At 43.9% G+C, this 19,290-nt stretch overlaps 1 protein-coding gene across 1 annotated transcript in view; it reads right to left on the bottom strand.

Moving 5' to 3' along the window:
- AGBL4 (AGBL carboxypeptidase 4) overlaps positions 1–19,290 on the bottom strand; it is a 2,679,639-nt gene that overhangs the window by 500,361 nt on the left and 2,159,988 nt on the right. The window contains exon 7 of the mRNA XM_088479301.1: positions 11,668–11,757. Coding sequence (XP_088335427.1) covers positions 11,668–11,757 — 90 coding nt within the window. The remainder of the gene's footprint in view (positions 1–11,667; positions 11,758–19,290) is intronic.

Raw genomic sequence — 19,290 nt, 5'->3', positions numbered from 1 at the left:
AACCACAAACAATTTTTGCATATTCCCTTACTGAAAATCATTCAGTTGGTCAGTCTGACTGAACTACAAACTACAAACGTGAACGCGCATGAACGATAATCGTTCATCGTTTTAACTTAGAAAGTGAACGATTTTTCAACGATTGAACGATAAACGATATCGTTAACGATAATTGTTCAAAAAATCGTTGTGTGTGTATGCACCTTTATGGAGCATACACATGATCAGATTTGTCAGATGTGTCAGAAAAACGATTGAACCATCTGAACGATATGAACGATATGACCAACGATTTGAACGATTTGAACTATGGGCCTTATTCAGAGCCGCTCGTAAGCGGCCGCTTGTTCATTCCGAGCGATGTTTGCACAACTGCGCATGCGTACAGATCGTAATACGCATGCGCGAACCAGTGAGTGAAGCCGAAAATCGTTTGTTCGCTAAATAGCGAATGCCTGCTATTTTGAGTGACAGGAGGAGGCGTATGTGGGTGGTAACAGGGGAAGGTGTTTGAAAACGGGGAGTGGAGATCCGAACGCAGGCGTGCTTAAAGGTCAAAACGGGCGTTTTATGGGTGTGCATAATTAATACAGCAGCGTCATTGACCACGTCACTGGGTTATTTTATAGTCAGAACTGCTCGCAAGATTGCGGTAGGAAAAACCAACCACAAGAATAGCGAGCAGTTCATACGCTGGTCGATGTACTCGATTAATCTAATAAATAGCGGACATGACGTAGGATGCGAGCGGCCAGGGGGCGTAGTTTTCCAAAAAACGACCGCATGTTTGGTTCGCTAGCTCAGACCTAGAAGCGTGAACAGACCGCAAAGAGCGAACGGTTCATTTGAATAGCCACCCCTTTTTTCTGAACGAGCGAGCGCAAATAGCGTCCGGCTCTGAATGAGGTCCTATGAACAATTTTTGACTGCATTAAAATGAATGGAATCGTCCAAATCTGACTGCAAACACATCAGATGTCAGTTATCGTTATCTGACCATTGGGAACGTGCATCGTTCATCATTCAGACATGTCAGATGTGTCAGATTTTCCTTCAGATATGAACGATTGAACAATTTTTTAAATCGTTATCGTTCAGATCTGAAGAAATATCTGACCGTGTGTATGCACCTTTACTATTAATATGTTAATATGACAATATTATAATGAGCTTATTTATACTTTATTTGCTAATTGTGTCTTCTCTACTTGTCTAAAAACAAATGATTTGTTAATTAAAAAATGCTGTGCACATAATGTCGGAGGCCTTTATTATTTATGGGTTAGCAATATACAAAATATTTACAGATTTATAACTTTGCAACATTCCCTTTTTGGCAAGTAAAGCAACATGTCACATAGTTCTACACAGTCCTAAACTTTGTATTGTTCTGTAACAATTTGTTCTGTTACCTGTTGCTGTTGTTTATTATACATACTGTACAGTAAGTGAATTAGGAAACTGTAATCTGTTCCCCGGGCCATTCAAATGTTTTGCATGGTGAACTATGGGCCTGATTCAGCAAGGATCGCATCTGCTAAAGCGTACGCAGACTGTAGATTGTTGAGTACTGCACATGCGTAGGCTTCGCAGTGCGCGTACGTGAATGCCTCACTGCGACCGGAACTGCGATTGCTGTAAGTATGCAGACTCATCACAGAGTGATTGATAGGAAATACCATTTGGGGGTATATATCTCAAGGTCACAGGAAAGGGCAAGCCGATAATAGCGCTTCTGATTAGAGCTGTAGGGAGAATACGTCATTTGAATCCTTATTTTGCTATTTTTTTTTATCCTGCGGCTAGTATGCCGCCCAGCCAGGAATACAAATAGTTAAAAGATGTATCATAAGTTATAACTAAGAACCCATTGTCACATTTAATTCACTGGCAAAATTAAAACCATTTTAGACTTCCCTCTTGTCTTGGTGTAGGATAAAAAATGATCCGAAGAAAACAAAAAATAATTAGTTTTGGGGCCACTTGAGACTTGTCTGCGTTAAGCCTCTGATATCACTGGGAAAAAAAATCTGATGCTAAATTATGTACAAATGAATATTCCTGCATGTTTACAGTTTGTACTACTTAATTAGCATATACATGCCAATAAATGTTTAATCAAAAATATACAGACATCCTAAATTAATTAAGCTCCAATCAACAAGTAGAAAAAGTTGCTGAGTGGAACGATTGCTCTTAACCTCTTGTTTTTGTAGAACTACATTTAACGAACAAGCGGTTGAATATTCAAGGTTATATTGTTGCTGCAGTTGGACAGTTTAATATGGGGCACAAAATAATTAATACTAAAGTCGGGTTGGGTACAGCATCCCAATGGTCAGAATCCTGACGGTCAGAATGCCGGCCTGTGGGATCCTGACAGTGAAAATACTGGCAAGTTTTGGTAAGTATTTTCAGGCTAACCCTTACCCTAATGCTAACCAACCCCTCCCTCAGCCTAACCCTAACTCTCCCCTCCCTCAGCCTAACTCTCCCCTCCCACAGCTTAACCCTAGCCCCCTTTCCATAGCCTAACCCTCCACCACCACAGCCTAACTCTCCACCACCGCAGCCTAACCCTTACCCTAATCCTAACCCTAACCAACCCCTCCTGCAGCCTAACCCTTCCCTCCCACAGCTTAACCCTAACTCTCCCCTCCCTCAGCCTAACCCTGACCCTCCCACAGCCTAACCCTAACTCCCCTTCCGTAGTCTAACCCTCCACCACCGCAGCCTAACCCATACCCTAATCCTCCCCTCCCTCAGCCTAAGCCTAACCCTCCCTTCCAGCAGCCTAACCATCCCCTCCCTCAGCCTAACCCTAATCATCCCCTCCCACAGCCTAATCCTAACCATCCCCTCCCACAGCCTAACCCTAACTCTCCCCTCCCTCAGCCTAACTCTCCCCTCCCACAGCTTAACCCTAGCCCCCTTTCCATAGCCTAACCCTCCACCACCACAGCCTAACTCTCCACCACCGCAGCCTAACCCTTACCCTAATCCTAACCCTAACCAACCCCTCCTGCAGCCTAACCCTTCCCTCCCACAGCCTAACCCTAAATCTCCCCTCCCTCAGCCTAACCCTGACCCTCCCACAGCCTAACCCTAACTCCCCTTCCGTAGTCTAACCCTCCACCACCGCAGCCTAACCCATACCCTAATCCTCCCCTCCCTCAGCCTAAGCCTAACCCTCCCTTCCAGCAGCCTAACCATCCCCTCCCTCAGCCTAACCCTAATCATCCCCTCCCACAGCCTAATCCTAACCATCCCCTCCCACAGCCTAACCCTAACCCCCCTTCCATAGCCTAACCCTCTACCACTGCAGCCTAACCTTTACCCTAATCCTAACCGTAACCAACCCCTCCTGCAGCCTAAACCTAAACATCCCCTCCCACAGCCTAACCCTAACCAACCTTCCGTAGCCTAACCCTCCACCACCACAGCCTAACCCTTACCCTAATCCTAACCCTAACCAACCTCTCCTGCAGCCTAACCATCCACAACCACAGCCTAACTCTAGTTCTTCCCTTCCTCAGCCTAACACTTCCCTCCCTCAGCCTAACTCTAACACCCCCTCCTATAGCCTAACCCTCATACTTACTGTTAGAAGTTGTTGGCATTCTGACCCATTGAGATCCCACCGCCTGTATTGTGAGCATCGGGATTATGCCAAATACATCCCCTAAAGTCATATGATCTGATAGCCAAAGCTCTGGAACCCCAGCATGCAGCACTTTCTCTAAATGATATGGAGACTTGACAAGAAATGAATGAAATGTTTGGGACTGGTTCGGGTTTTGTACTAATATTTCCCAGTCACATAACCTGAAGGTATTTTGTGTATCAGATCAGTGACATCAGGTCAATGGCTTGGGAGGCACACATGGAGATGGGTCTGAGTGCTGGGAGCCTGTCTCACCCCTTACTCACTGTAACTCTCCCCTCACTATACTAAGATTCAGTGTCCATTAATTCTCCTACCTGCATCACTGTGACTTCTCTTGCTTCTGCTGACTGAGCTCCGATCTCAAAACGCTGCAGTGCACTTCCTGGTCACATGACACATCCAAGGTGTCTATCAGTGCTCAAGACACACCCTCCATACTCAGAGGCATGCCTCTATTAGCTCTCTTTATGTGCAGCTTACTGCCCATGGTGTGGCCCCGCCCGCAGCTCTGCAAGCAGTGTCTGACTATACAGAAGCGAGGCTGAGCTGTTTCTGCCTCATCTCTTGTCTCCCTGCAGTCCCAGGGAGCTCCAAAGCTGGTGAGAGTTAACTATAAAAATGTTTACACTAAACAAAGAAGAGGATGTTTATAAGTTTTAAATATGTTCTTTGTATTATTCTCTGCCTCCCCTGCCTACCCTGACTGCACGTCCCTGGATCAGATGCAATAAAATGTAAGTCTTTACATGGACTGAAAACATCAGAATGCAAAAAGGTTGTTACTTTCCATAACTTTGAACAGGTAATTGAGAACATTTACAGCTACGGCAACTCTCGGATGTGCTAAATCAATCTATTTGTAACCACCTAGGGCCAGACACAGCATCAATATCGGATGCAGTGGAGCAATGTTTTACGTATGCGCATGTGTCTGAGTCACACCGATGGTGATTGTAGAGAGATGTAGTAAAGATTTGGATGCATGGTCCCTGAAATATATTGAGCAGTCCTGGGAAGCAACTGAGGGCTAAACAGATACGCAGAGATGTTGCGTCTTATGGGAGTGTTGCAGATGTGTTGTGGTCGAGTCGCTAAAAGCGGTCACATACAGAGACGCTCAACCACTCACATACTCAGACCAAGAAATGGCACCTGCCATCGGGCTGGGGCAAGTTTCAGTAGTGGGTTTAAAGGTGCACCAAGCAGTATGTCAGCATCTACAGGCGCTGACAGTTTCCAAGTCAGAATCCGCCCCAGAGTGTGATTTTACAATATCGCTGGTTTTAGACTTTTTTTGCTGCAGGATTTAAAGCACCAATTTTATTATAGGCAAAATCAAGTGTGGTAGGTTGGAAATATTTTGGAAAGTGCAGCTTATTCATGTCACAGTCCTTATTTAACCATAGCTCAGGATTCTGGTGCACTCATTTCAACTGCATATTTGGAAATAGGTGATAGATTATATACTATTACTGTTACAGTGGGCCGGAGTTGGATGCAGTTAGTGTGTTAGTGCACAAACTGCATCTGTAAAATGTGACCAGGAAAAAAAATTGCCTTTTGCTCCCTTTGCAGAGTTGACCACAAACGTCAGCTGCAGCCAACTCTGCAATGGTAGCAAACGCTCCTCCCTCCCCATGTGCTGTGGAATATGAGTGTGCTATATAAATAACTGGTAATAATAATAACTTGCACTAGTGTCCTCTAGATGGCCATCTTTGGACGAATATAATTTCAACACGTCCTTACTGTACTTTGGCCGTATATGTGCGTACACTTCAAACTCCATCCTGGCTCCTCTGGGGCAGTAAGCAGTAAGTGGAAAATGTGGCTGGGTCACCAGGGCAAAAGATGAACTTTGTGAATCGGCAATCAGGCGCCCATTCAAACAGAGGAAGTTGTTTGGGAAAAAAAGCTGCAACTTGCATTTACTGTACATCCAACTCATGCATGAGTAGTATGAGAATTAGAACAGTGTGTATGAGAATTAGAACAGTACAAAGAACTGTATTGAGTTCTCCACAATGTGTTGCCGCAACAATGACAATTGTCCTGCACACCTCAATGGGGTACAAAGTAAAATTGGTGAAGAAGGTGAATGCTGCCATTCCCATCGCTCTGACTGCACTACACGGTCAGTGAACTGTTTATGTAATGTTTCCTTTTAGACGGTTTAATGTGGCAGGGGGTATTTGCAGGAAGGGGGTGTAGACGTGTGGATGTGGGCAAGGTCATCTAAAGTAGTATGTTTTATGGTGAGTAAATCAGTGTGGAATACTTGGTCGACACTCATCATGTTGGCACTGTTGACATGTCTATATGATAGAATTCTAACAAACCCTCGTGACTATCCTGGTCCCGATGGCAGTGGCGTCTTTAGGGGTGGCTTCCAGGTCCTGATGGTCATGGGAGAAGCAGTTCTGGTGGAGTCATCTGAACGTCTGCATTCCAGTGAGTACAGCCCCCTATCCCTCATCCTAACCCTACCCCTAGTTCCTAACACAAGTCCCCCCCTCCCCACTGTAGCCTAGCTCTTACCTCCCCATAGGGCCTAACCCTAACTATCCTGCCCCAGAGCTTTACCCTAACCTCCCCCTAGGACCTAACCCTAACCTCCCCCTGCAGCCTAACCCTCCCGCACCAGAGCCTAACCCTAACCTCCTCCTGGGGCCTAACCCTCTCGCCCCGAAGCCTAACCCTAATGTCAAAATTTTGAGAATGTAAGCATTTCACATGTCGACATTTCAGTTGTCGACACTGTTAACATACCGACATTCCGGAGATGTCAGCATGTTGCCTGTTGACATTTCAACAATGTTGACATCATAACTGTTGACATTGTAGTGTCAACATTATGATAGTCCACATTGACCTTATATGTCTGCACCCTGAGTAAATGACCCTCATAGCCTAGTATAAAGTGCATAAAGATCTGTACATGAAAGTCACAAGGATGAAGGACGGACATGAGGGAGTTAGGCACAGAGTGTATATTATCCATGTACAGATCGGCTGAAGTGAAGAAACTGGTGCTTACTGTTATGGTGTTGAAACGGTGCATTAAAATCATTGGAGTGTTATGCCAAGACCTTTATCAGCCTCATATCCCACTATATTGACAGGTTTTCCCCAAGTGTGACATTTTGGAACAATACAAATCCGTTATGTTGTTGGTCATGAGGAACACAAGGATTTAAGTCCATTGGGGAGACTGTAAATTACATTTTATATTCATTTTAGATGACAGAGTCTTTCAGTGAACAGGCAATAAATGGCCCAGAGTTTCCCCTTTGTTACCATTTAAACAATAAAGGGCCCTAATGTTGATCCCTGAATGTGGCCCTTACTTTCAGCAGTCTCCAATGTCTACTAGATTGATATCACCACGGGAGACTTAGAAAGCATATCAATAAGACAACTCATAGATGTCTGTTACTGTACTACATACAATGTGCAGATCTCAGTTGTCTGAAAAATCACAGTCATGCAATATTACTTGATATTAAATAATAAAGAATGTATAATATAGCATTCTATTCTTTTGCATGGAACCAATGCATTATTGTGAAATGTATAATGTTGCAAGATGCATACGTCATAATATTTAGGTTTTTATAAACCATTCTGTGCAGTGCATGTATGTGTTGAGAAACACATTATGTCCTTATCTTCTGGTTCATCTTCACTGAACTAGTGAACTAGTTATTGTACCATATATTATATACAGTACTAGTGCAGATCTTTATTTTATTCTGCATGTATATAGGACCGTATTCAGAGGTATACACTAACCCGATGGTTCGAGCACATCTACGATATATGGGAGTCTGCGCTTGCACGGGACCTGTTCTGCGCATGTGCAGAACTTGTCCTGCAGTCTCGCACACAGTTCCCCCCAAGCCTCTGCCTGACTGACAGCCAGAAGCTTTTGGGGGGGCAGTGCGGGAGCAGGGATGGCCTGCATTCCTGGAAACGGGGTGTATTGCCCCCATTTTGTAGGATTGCAGATTTCCTGGCCTCACAAGCAGCCAGGAGCTGGCCAGGCCGTGTAATCCGAGGCTTACTCAGCTGGTCGATGCCCAGGAACATGGTAATCGCAGATGCTGACAGGAGGCGTCTCACCTCTTCAGATGCCTCCTGCAGTATTAGCATTTTAGATGGACGGCATTGCACAGCCGCTGTGCAATATCGTCCATCTGTGAATCCGGCCTATAGACAGATAAGGGTTGTATAACTAAAACTGGCCGTGTGGGCAGCAGGCACCCACAAGCGCCCCCTTACTGTCAATCACACTGCAAGTAAAAAGTCACTGCGAGCAACTAGGGTAATGTATCTTAGATGCATATGCAGTTTAACGCTAATCGCTCAACTGCAAAAATATCGCCATTGAGTACGTCGCTGAATCAGGCCCTCTGCCATGATGTAATATCAGCCACGGAGGAAGAATGTATAAGGAGAACTGAAGTCACTAGCCTTCAATAGTAACCCACAGAGAAATTGGGGGTTATTGCTAACTAATATTATATTCAGTAGCCCATATTCGATTAGCTGTGATGGATCTAGCACTTGTTTAGCAACGTCATCTATTGTATCATCAGTAGCTGGTCGAGAATGAGTGAAGTAGCTAACTGAAGAGACCACAGTGCCAGAATCTTTAAATTCTGTATTACTGTAGGCTCCTTTTCTCCCGGAACAGCCATCTGTATACTTTGGGGGAGATGTATCAAACCGTCTAAAGAGTGAAGAAGTGGACAGGGGGTGAAGTTACCTATAGCAACCAATCATCTTTCACCTATTATTTTATAGAATGTACTTGATAAATGCTACCTAGGAGCTGATTGGTGCTATAGCAACTTCTCCACTCTTTAGAAGGTAGAGGTCGGTATCCAATCAGCAGCAAAAACTTTTCAGATGCAAAAAACAGGGTTTTCTTTCCACGATTTTCTGGGTCTTTTTTGCCCAATTATTTTTCATGGTATCCAATTAAGCCCCCGTTTTTTTATGTCCAAAAACACATAGGTTCCGCAAAAAGCCACAGACTTATGTATTTTCACCGCCGCGAATGGGAGAAAAAAAGCTTCTCTCACAGATTTGGTTTCTGCCTGAGGCAGGTGAAACAAAATCCCCGATAAGTGCCGGCATCAGGGCTAATTAGGATAGCCCCGGGGTGAAGTAATTAGTCGCTGTAAATTAATTGGATACCGGCCTTAATACATTATCCCCCTTTATTTGCAAATCAGCATTTTGTAGAATTTGCAATCTATAAATTGAGCTGAGAAAATTATATTGAATCCCTTCAGCTCTGTGGTGGGGTTCAAATCCCGGGCAGAACACTTGATCCCAGACTCTGTCTACAGCATGTCTACAGTATGGGGAAAATATTCTGCTGGACAGTTTTGAGAATTTCACCCACCTCTATTACTATGGATGTACTACTGTTTTACTATCTTGGTACATGGCCTTCTATGAGCTAGACTGACTCTCTGTGCTAGACTCTGTAGAAGTGAATGTACAGCATGTGCTAGTGGCCTGTCTGTATGACGGAAACAGAGTAAAGTTGTCAATAAAATGGGTGATTGAATTTGTGATGGTGTGTGAGAGGGGTGATTACAATATGAGTGACTGATAAGTGGATGTTATAAATTTGGGATTCAATGTAAATTTGATGCAACTGACAAGTGAAGGGATTATATAAATGATGTTTGATAGTAGTAAGGGATACTGCATAAGTGTGATGATGCGATGTGTGAACAGGTGATAGGTGTATTATAGTTGAGTGGATTGAATAGAATATTTGTTAGCATGACAAGTGATAATGTATAAATGAGTCAGATACATCTGAATGGGTGAATGAGTGCTAAAGTGAGTATTGCACAACATGCATGAATTATACAGCAGCTGTGAGTGAATCAAGGGTATGAACACTGATTAATTTCTTTTAAAGAGCTGTGCTTTTTTTTCTGCTGGCATTTCCTGTATGTTGCCTATGGCACTTGTATGCAAATGAGTAAGAGGAAGCAACATTTTAGCAGTGTAAAAAGACAAAGCAGGATAGACATTATCATTGCAACATTATTTACATCTTTAACACACAGCTAACTAGAAAATTGGTATTTGATGTTTCAAAAACACCAACACGTGGGGTCATGAGTAAAGGTATATCAATTTTCAATGTCACAGTCAAAATAAAATGACACACCATAGGGAAAAAGGCACATACAGTAGCATATCAAACGTAGACAACCTGTGGGTCTTCAGCTGTTGTGGAACTGCAAATCCCAGCGTGATCAGCTGGAGAGCCACATGTTGCTGTTTCTGCTCGCTATATCTGACACATAGACTCAGTTTCAGCACCATGGACAGGTCATGGGAAATACATTATGACACCTTTGAGTATTGATTCTAAAAGGTTCTCGTAAAGAGGTTATTTATCCACTGGGAGAACATCCAGACCTGCAGGGCAAATCTCATTTTATTACTGTATGTGCGGATGCACCAATTTGTTTGATAAATTACATGAATTGATGGGTCAAAATTGCAGCGGTAGGAGTCAGTGAGGACATTTGTCCATCTGTTCATGGGAAGAGCTGGGTGGATTTGGGAATACCTTGCTGGGTATGGAGTAGCCGATGAGTACATTCTTCTATTGCTTCAACACAAATGTGAGACAATATGTTTGCACCTTTGCACCTCTCCAGTGATATCTTAAAAGGTAACACAATTTATCGGGGCAATTTGACTAATGTAACACAATGTTTAAAATGTATAAGAGTGACACACGAGTTAAAGATAGTAACTATGTAACCTCACCCTCATGATTGATTAAAATCATAAAAAAGGGACCCATAAACTATATATAAGGACCCGATTCCTCGTTCTGCTGATCCGACCAGATCCGTGAATCGGTGGCCATCAATGATCGGTGATCGATGAATTTAACATTGAAAAAATATCGGATTTACCGATTCCAACCATTTCCGGGGCAGGATCGGGGGAATCAAGATTTTTTAACATGTTTTTAGGAGACTAAAAAACAATTGAGATTAATTGAGTAGTCATTATGTGTTATTCAGCAGTACTTTTTAGTATTTTTCCAGTGGACCCTCAACCTTGCAAAATGAGGTGCAGAACAATTTTACTGTGCCAACACTGACATCTAAACAAGGCAAGAAACAGATACAGGTAATGTGCTACATAGACATCTGGGAATTAGTATAACAATACCTTATAATTAATTTTATATCTGAAAGGACAAGTGATGTTGGGCATCTATTGAGTTAGCTGTGTGTAATGAGCTAATTAGTCCATTAACATTTGATCTTGTTTAGGGGGAGATTTATCAAACCTTCCATAGAGGAAAGTTGAGGTGCTATCCATAACAACCAGTCAGCTTCTAGCTATCACTTCTCTAGTACAGTCATGAAATGTTAACTACAATCTGGTTGGTATGGGCAATACCTCCACTTAGCCTCTTTAGAAGGTCATGTAGCATACAGAATTATTACACCCGATCATCAATGTTGTAAAATAAAGTGACAGTGAAGTCTTTGACGTAGTTGGGTTGTATAGATGATTCAATGACCCAGGCAGCTTGCCTTGCTGATCTTTCAGAACATGGCATGCTGGGGACATGTAGTTACACAGTGGCTGCGGAGCCATAGTTCACTTGAGTCTGATTTAAATAAAACACAGTAGTTCATCTTCCATCTCTGTTTATCAAAGAAATCTCTGCATTCTTACAGAGACTCTTTTAAATGACCAATACATTGTTACATACTGATACCCAGGACTCTCTGTGACCACAGCTTGCTCTTTAGACAGAGGCACCAAAGTTTGGAACATGTGCTGGCATAGGTGCGGCAGCTGATGAGGACACCAGACACTTTCGGTGACTTTAAACTTCCTGAAGTTGCTCATGTGTGTAATGCCCCCGTCTCTTGCCCCAAAAGCCTCCTGTGTTGATTTTACCTGGAGGGAGATAGAGACTAACAGTCACTCACCCTGACACACAAAGGAAGACGGCGTTTCCCCAGGGTGCACTCGGGCAGTTATAAACACGACCCTCCGCTCAGCTTCAGAGACCAGGTTCACTAGAAGAAAGAGACAGACCTCATCAATTCAGAGCTGCAGATTGGAACATTAATATTAATATGTCCCCTTTTATTAAAATACGCCATAAATTATGAATTTCTTTGAATCCATTATTAAACAAATCGCCTGCACCCTTTTCTCTTGCGTTAGTGGGAGCAGAAAATGACAATTTAACCCTTGTTTAAAGCAGTCACTTTATTTCATATGATTGTATTAGTGAATCAGCTCATTATTATAAAAAAAAAAGCCAAGTTATCACTTTCTCTGTAATATTCTTTTAAATGTTTGGAATAAAATCTCTCATGTGTGAATGCTGAATCCCTGACCGGAGCTGTATCTAAAATCTGAATAAATATGAAGCAGGCAGTAGTAAGATTAACACACCAGAATTTCCAATCAGTCTCCAATAAGAGTTTTATATTAAGCTGGCTCTGCAGGAAGAAAATATTCAATAGGCTGTGACGAGTAAACAGACCTGGTGGACATGAGCGTTATATAATATTAAAGGGGTGCAAACCTTTCTCCCCCCCACACCGATAATAACTCAACTTGTTGAGCAGGAAGCATAAAGTATTGAATTATACGTTTTAAAATAAGAGTACGCATAAACTAAGATTACCGTGCAGCCTTTTCACACTGGTCATACATGCAATATACAGGATACATAGTGACATAAAATTAAGTGGTGATATGCAGCATACATACAAAATGTATCAATATTTATAAAATATAAAATTTGCAAAAGCAGCATTCATTTACACAACTGCTATACACTATTCGGCTGATGCAGACTTCTATGGTACACCGTAATATAAATGGAGTGTTTTCGCCATATGCATGAGCAAATACTGAGCATACACATGTACAGGCAATGCAGAGTCATGTGGGGTCCATTCGCATCTACACTTACTGTATGGCTAAAGAGGTGTAACTGGGTTGTAACCTGGAACTCGCATGTACAGTATGCAAGGTTCAATGAAGTCATGTCGACAGAACTACGGGTCATGCAGAGCTGGGTGTAAGACAGGGCCAGATTAATAGTGGGGCAGATAGGACTACAGCTCCAGGCCTCCACATAAGTATAGGCCCATCATCAGAACAGTATGATGAAGACCAGCTGCTATCTGGCCGCACAGTCGGCAGTAAATCATAAGTATTAAAATTGGATTTCTATTTCTATCTCAAAATGATGCATTCCATCACAAATTGATCCATTAAGGCTGATAGTTCAGGTGGTGTACACGCCCACATGGCACTGGCCACACCCACACATCTCTGTCACACCTCCTCAGCTTCTCACAATAGGCCCTTGATCTTTTTCAGACCCAGGCCCATGTGTCCCTTAATCTGGGCATGGCATAAGCGTAAATAGACCTGTTTGAAGGTGTAGCTTTGATATCCGGTGTAGGGTAGGTGCAAGTCATACTTGTCTACTCTTCCACAACGTCTGGCAGACCCTAAAATCTCAAGTGGTTCTCTAAGATGCCCAGAAAAGTAGGCAAAGGAGGCCTCCTGCAGCCACTCGCAGCCACCCGCAAGTGAAGAGGCAGTCTGGGCTACTTGATGACGGGAATCACTCAGAATTGCATCATTGCGGCCCCTCCTCCCACTTTATATACAGGTTTTGCGGCATTGTTTATAGATAAATATTTAGGGTCTCATTTATCAACGAGTGATAATTAGCTATAGGATATAGGTTACTTTTGCAAAATAAACACGTTGATTCTATTTTCTACATTTAAAAAAATTAACCAAAGTGGATGTTTCCTTTTAGAAAATACAGAAAGGTCATTTACTAGCAGCAAAACATGCAAAGAACATTGATTTTATTTGCACAAATATGTCCACCTAGTCTTCATGTACACCTAATGTCCGGTGTGGGAAGCGTGAATGGTGGGAGTGACCGTGTGACCACTGTAGTGGTCTCCGGACAAAGGGTCAACAATGTATAGGTCGACACCAAGTGGTAGACAGTCACTATGTCCACAGGTACTAAAGATCGACAGATACTAAAGGTCGACTGGCAAAAAGGCTGACAGGTACAAAGGTTAACATGGTCAACACACCACTGGTCAACACAAAAAAGATTGACACATGATAGTTTTTTTTTCCACATTTTGTCGGTTAGGGTTAGGAATTAGGCACTTGGGGAAGGGTTAGGGTTAGGCTGCCGGAGGGGTGGTTAGGTTTAGTCATTAGGGGGATGGTTAGGGTTAGGCACCAAGGGGAGGGTTAGGTTTAGGCATTAGGGGGAGGTTTAGGCTTAAAATAAAAAAAAAATTGGTGTCGACCATATGTATGTCAACTATTTGTCACTGTCGATCTTTGTATGTGTTAACCTTTTGCACTGTAGACCTTTTGTCAGTTGCCCTTTTATACCTGTCAACCTTTTAACCCTGTCAACCATTTGTTGTTGACCTATACAGTATACTACACCCCACTGTAGTATTGTATGGATATGTATATAATTGATGAAGTTCTGGTAACTATAATACTGGCACCGCTCCCTACATTAATTTCCACTGTTACATTCTGCACATAAAGTAGATCCCTGCCGGGTCTCATTTATGCCTGGAACAAATCATATTGGTTTACATCTGCCTATAAATGCACTTTCCATACATTGGTATTTATGCACCTATAAATACATTCTCCTATAATGAATGCAGTTGGTTGGTATGAAAGGCATACCGCTGAAAGTATTACCTGATGTACTATCTCTGCCACATACAAGCAAGTGTAAAATACAGGACATTTGCCAGTGGAGAGTGGGAGGTTGGATGCTTTATAGGCCATACTGAAAACACTTCTTATTGTTTACACCTGGAAACACACTTAAATATCAGCTCTAGCAGCAGGATGACAACTATGTATTTTGCTCTGTCTGGCATTTAAAGACAATACCATTAATGATGATCTTAATCACAAAGATGAATTCACTTATCACAGAATAATATGTCATGAGTGGCTTTAAAACCATTTATGGATGCAGGTAGGGATAGTCATCAACCATCGATGGTTAACAATCATCGATGGTCAACCACTGATGATGGTTTTGCCATCTATGGTGGAGATCCCATGGTTCTCTGCAATTGATGGCACAGAGCAATGTGATAGTCTTTTCTTTTATGTGCCAGGACAATGAGTATATCTCCGCCCCTCCCTCGATGTGACCCACAAAGTCCCCGCCCCACTCCTTGATTGGCCCATTGCCTGGTAAGTAATAAAGCAGGGATGACCATAGGTCGATGAAACCATCAAAGATTACCAGCCAATGGTCAACCACCAATGGTACCATCTATAAGAACTATCGATGGTTAACCCACCAATGGCCATCCGTAGATGGGAGTATGAGCCCTTGATTGTAATACTTTATGCTTTCCACTTAAAGTCATATTTGACTATACAGTATGCCTTTGTTCCAGTTAATCACTTAATGGTACAGAACATTGTCTAACTTTTATTCTTTGTTAACAAAATAGCCAGTTATTCTCTCATTTTCTCCGGGTTTAAATTGAAAATAAAGATTTTTTTTTTCTGTTTAGATAAATACAGAATGGAAAGGGGTTTCTAACATCCTATATAAGTCAGATATCTGCACTTAGTTTTATATAGCAATTGACACTACAGTCTCCTTTCAGCAGACTCGTATGTGGGGCTGGAATGAGGGCTGTGAGACGGGTGCCGTAATCCAGGCCACAAGACAGAGGGGTCGGCGAGGTCACCTCCCTGACTGCACCTGCTTCCAGATTGCAGGGTGCTGCTTGGAAAGGTGCCAGCTCAAATTCCTGCTCCTGGCACTGTAATGCCATGACATCAAGGCACTGGGGGTGGGGGGTGCCAGCCCAGGGCGGGTCTACACTCAGCTATGAAACTGCTCATGTCCCTTCTCAGTGTTATTGACAGATACCGTTCACTATCAAACTGAGGGCCTGATTCAGAGGCGGACGCTCTGACAGAGCGCTCACTGTGAATCAGGCCCTCTGCATGCAGCCTCCCACGTGCCTTCTGCTTTCCCCTCCTTACATAGTAACTGTTACATGTCACCCCGTTTTCACTACAGATGTTTGCAGATGCCGTGTTTTGGTTTTGGCAAAACCACCATCAAGTGTTTTGGTTTCGGCTTTCTTTACAAATTGATATAAAAAACAGCTAAAATCATGTAACCTGGACCTGTTTTTGTTCCTATAGTATTATTAACATAAATATTTATTTCCAGTCATTTTTGACCACCTCACAGCAGCAGAAATCATGAGGGAGGGACTTAAATGCAATCCAAAATACACAAGATCCGGTTTTTAGATCCGAGTTCCAAACTTGGCGAGAAAACTCGAGTCAGGACTCTGGACCTCATTCAGAGTCGGTCGAAGCGGCCGCACGGTCGTACACCACCGATGTTCGCTATACTGCGCATGCGTACAGTTCACAATGCGCGTGCGCAACTTGTCGCTACGATCAGAAATTTCTCTCTCCTTGAACACAGCCAGATCGGTAGTTTGAGTGACAGATTGAGGCGTTTGTGGGTGGTAACAGGGGAAGGTGCTTGAAAACGGGGGAGTGGAGATCCGAACGCAGGCGTTCCTAATCATGCGAACAGCGTTTTATGGGAGTGCATACGGTTTATGGGAGTGCATACGGTTTATGGGAGTGCATAATTAACAAAGTAGCGTCATGGCACATGTGACATGGGAGGTTTTTACACTGACATGATCGTAGAGCTTAAGAGAGGGTATGGTCAACCTTAAGCTCTACGACCTGTTTCGATGGTTCCCGATGGTCTCGATTAATCCTTATATGTCCGGAGATGACGTGCAATGCGTACGAGAAGGGGGCGTATTTTTTTTAATTCCGACCGCTTCCTCCCCTTGGTCGGCCAGCTACCGATCCGAACTTAGGGACGCAACTTGCGAGGGAATCATTTGTATATCCGGCCCCTTTTCCCGTACGACCGTGCGGGCGCTTCAACCGACTCTGAATGAGGTCCTCTGTGCTACTCGGAACCCCAAAGTTCGGCTTTCAGCAAAACCGAACAGCTCATTTCTAGTTTTCACTAACATATTCACAAGAGTGGGCAGTTGATCAGATCAATACACCCATCTCCTGAAATACACTGCGCTGCTGTGAACAATCTTATGATCTAATCGATGAAGGAGACAAGCAAAACTCATAGCAAAAAGGTGCTCTGACTGCTATCAAATACACCTTAAATGCGAAATAACAATGATTGCTCACTATTAGGGTTTGCATCATGGAAACACAGGAATGTGCCATGCTACAGCGTACTGCGCTTATTCAAAAACCTTAATAGGTCTGTTACTATGTTATGTGAAAAAGATAAATCCAAAGAGGAGTCAATGTGCCAGTTAACCAAAGTCCTTTCTACGCTGCCATCGGGACAGCTTAGCCTCAGAAACGCTCTTATAATGAAACACTATAAAACTGTTTGTGAAAAGTTATGAATCATGTTCAGTTTGGTAAACAAGAATCAAAGACTACTCTTCAAAGGCTGTTTTACAGCTTGTACATTACAGATATGACATTTGGGTTCAATACAGGAAAAATTGCAATTTCACTTCCAAAACTGCCTTCAGTTATTGCACTGGAACACATCCAAGGAGTGGAACTTGTAGAAAGCTACAGGCAGAAGGAACTTTCTGCCATTATATTTCTCCTTTTCAGATTGAGCAGATATGTTTGCAATAAGAGGAAATACTGTGTATCAAACAGCCAGTAATTACAGGTGAGCTACATTTTTAAAAACAATTGTGTGGAATATTTGTCTCTCAATACGCAGTTCACCATATACTTATAGTCGCACTTTTCACTGTTGAAATGTGGCCATACAGCAACCACAGCACACAGCAGAATTGATTGGACCTTGCTATCACAGCAATATTCATGAGCTATGAATTGTTGGAATACAGGGGCTCATGCAGATTGGAACGTCTCAGGTTTCGGTATGCAGTCGGGAAGCCGGCGGACGTAATCCCGACAGCCGGCTTCCCGACTGTCATGTCCCGGCGAGGGTTAAATGACCGGCGTCTAAATATAGACGCCTGTCATTTTACCGACGCCGGGAGACCGGCGCCCGGCATCCCGATCAAAGGGATGCCGGGCACCGCTGCGGGCAGCTGCAGGGGGGGAGGGTTAGGGTTAGGGCTCCCGGAGGGGACTTAGGGTTAGGCACCCCCTCGGGGGACTTCGGTTTAGGCGGCGGGGAAGGGGGGGTTAGATTTAGGCACTTAGAGGGGGGATTTGGGTTAGGCACTGGGGGGGAAGGTTAGGGTTAGACACCCCTAAGGGAGGGTTAGGGTTAGGGGGTAGAATTAGGTTAGACAATACTTACCTTAGACGATCGGGATTTCCTCCTCTGCCGGCATTCTGCTGTCGGGATTCCAACCGCCGGGCGCGGGTCCGGCGGTAAATCATACCGATTCCCAGCTTTCATAGCTGCTGCATTGCATGCACGGACCTAAATGCATATTTCCATCTGTGGGTAGAGTTGTAAGCATCTTTGTGTGCTATCTGTTCACCTGCTAATATCCATCATCATCATTGTCAGTGTCCTTGCAGTAGCCCTCTTCTTGCTTTTTAAGCTAGGTACACATTAGGACGATGGATCGGCCACCCGGCCGATCCGCCGTCCTATCTGACGGTTGGTAAGTGCACCAATCATCCACCTGATGCGTCATGATTGATGTCACAACTGGGTGGGCATTTACATGTGCCCGCCCACTTCAGCTGTCAATCACCAGCGGCCTCTGCAGCAAGTGTACGGGCGGTTGGCTGACAGCCCGTACACACAGCACGATGCACCAGTATATCTGTAGATATATTGTTAGTCGGCTGTGCTGCACAGCTGATGCAATATGTCTGCGAACGTTGTAGTTCATAGACATATCGCTGGTACACACCCGTCGACGCGCCCATGATATATTGACCATTCAATTGAATGGCATATATGTTGGCACCCTTCTGTGCAGCCATACAGGGGTACTAAGATGGGGTGGGGAGGGTACCAATTACCTGGGCTTAGGTCTGCCTGGGAGGCCTGGATGGGGACCAGGCCGGCCATGGAGGAAATGGAATACCCCCTTCTCCACACATACTACCAAGAAGCCTAGTACTATAAGTCAAGGTTTTAACAAGTGGGTGTGGCCACATCTCCATGTTTTGCCACGCCTTCTCTAGCACCTGTGCCCGCTCTATGTCTCGGCAGCCCTACAGCCATGGAATGATCCATGGTTAGACTCACAGTCCTTACAAGTGTGACCTTTTGAAAGACTATGGGCCTGATTCAGAGCTGCTCGCTTGCGCTGTGCGCTCGCAAGCGGCCCAATGTTCTGCGTACGCGCATGCTTCGTTCTGCGCGTGCGCAAACTACACACTGTGTTCGCAACCCTCTCGCTCGCTCAGCAAAGGCAGCCCAGGGTAATGGGTGACAGGAGAGGCCATTTGTGGGTGGTAACAGGGGCATGACACTAATAATGGGGGGTTGAAGATGCGAACGCAGGCGTGCCTGAGTGTTTCAA

Source organism: Taudactylus pleione, unplaced genomic scaffold (genome assembly GCF_031769625.1).
Source record: "Taudactylus pleione unplaced genomic scaffold, aTauple2 ptg000230l, whole genome shotgun sequence".
Lineage (NCBI taxonomy): Eukaryota > Metazoa > Chordata > Amphibia > Anura > Myobatrachidae > Taudactylus > Taudactylus pleione.
Note: the sequence above shows the minus strand (reverse complement) of the source record. Positions and strands in the feature narration are given on the sequence as shown.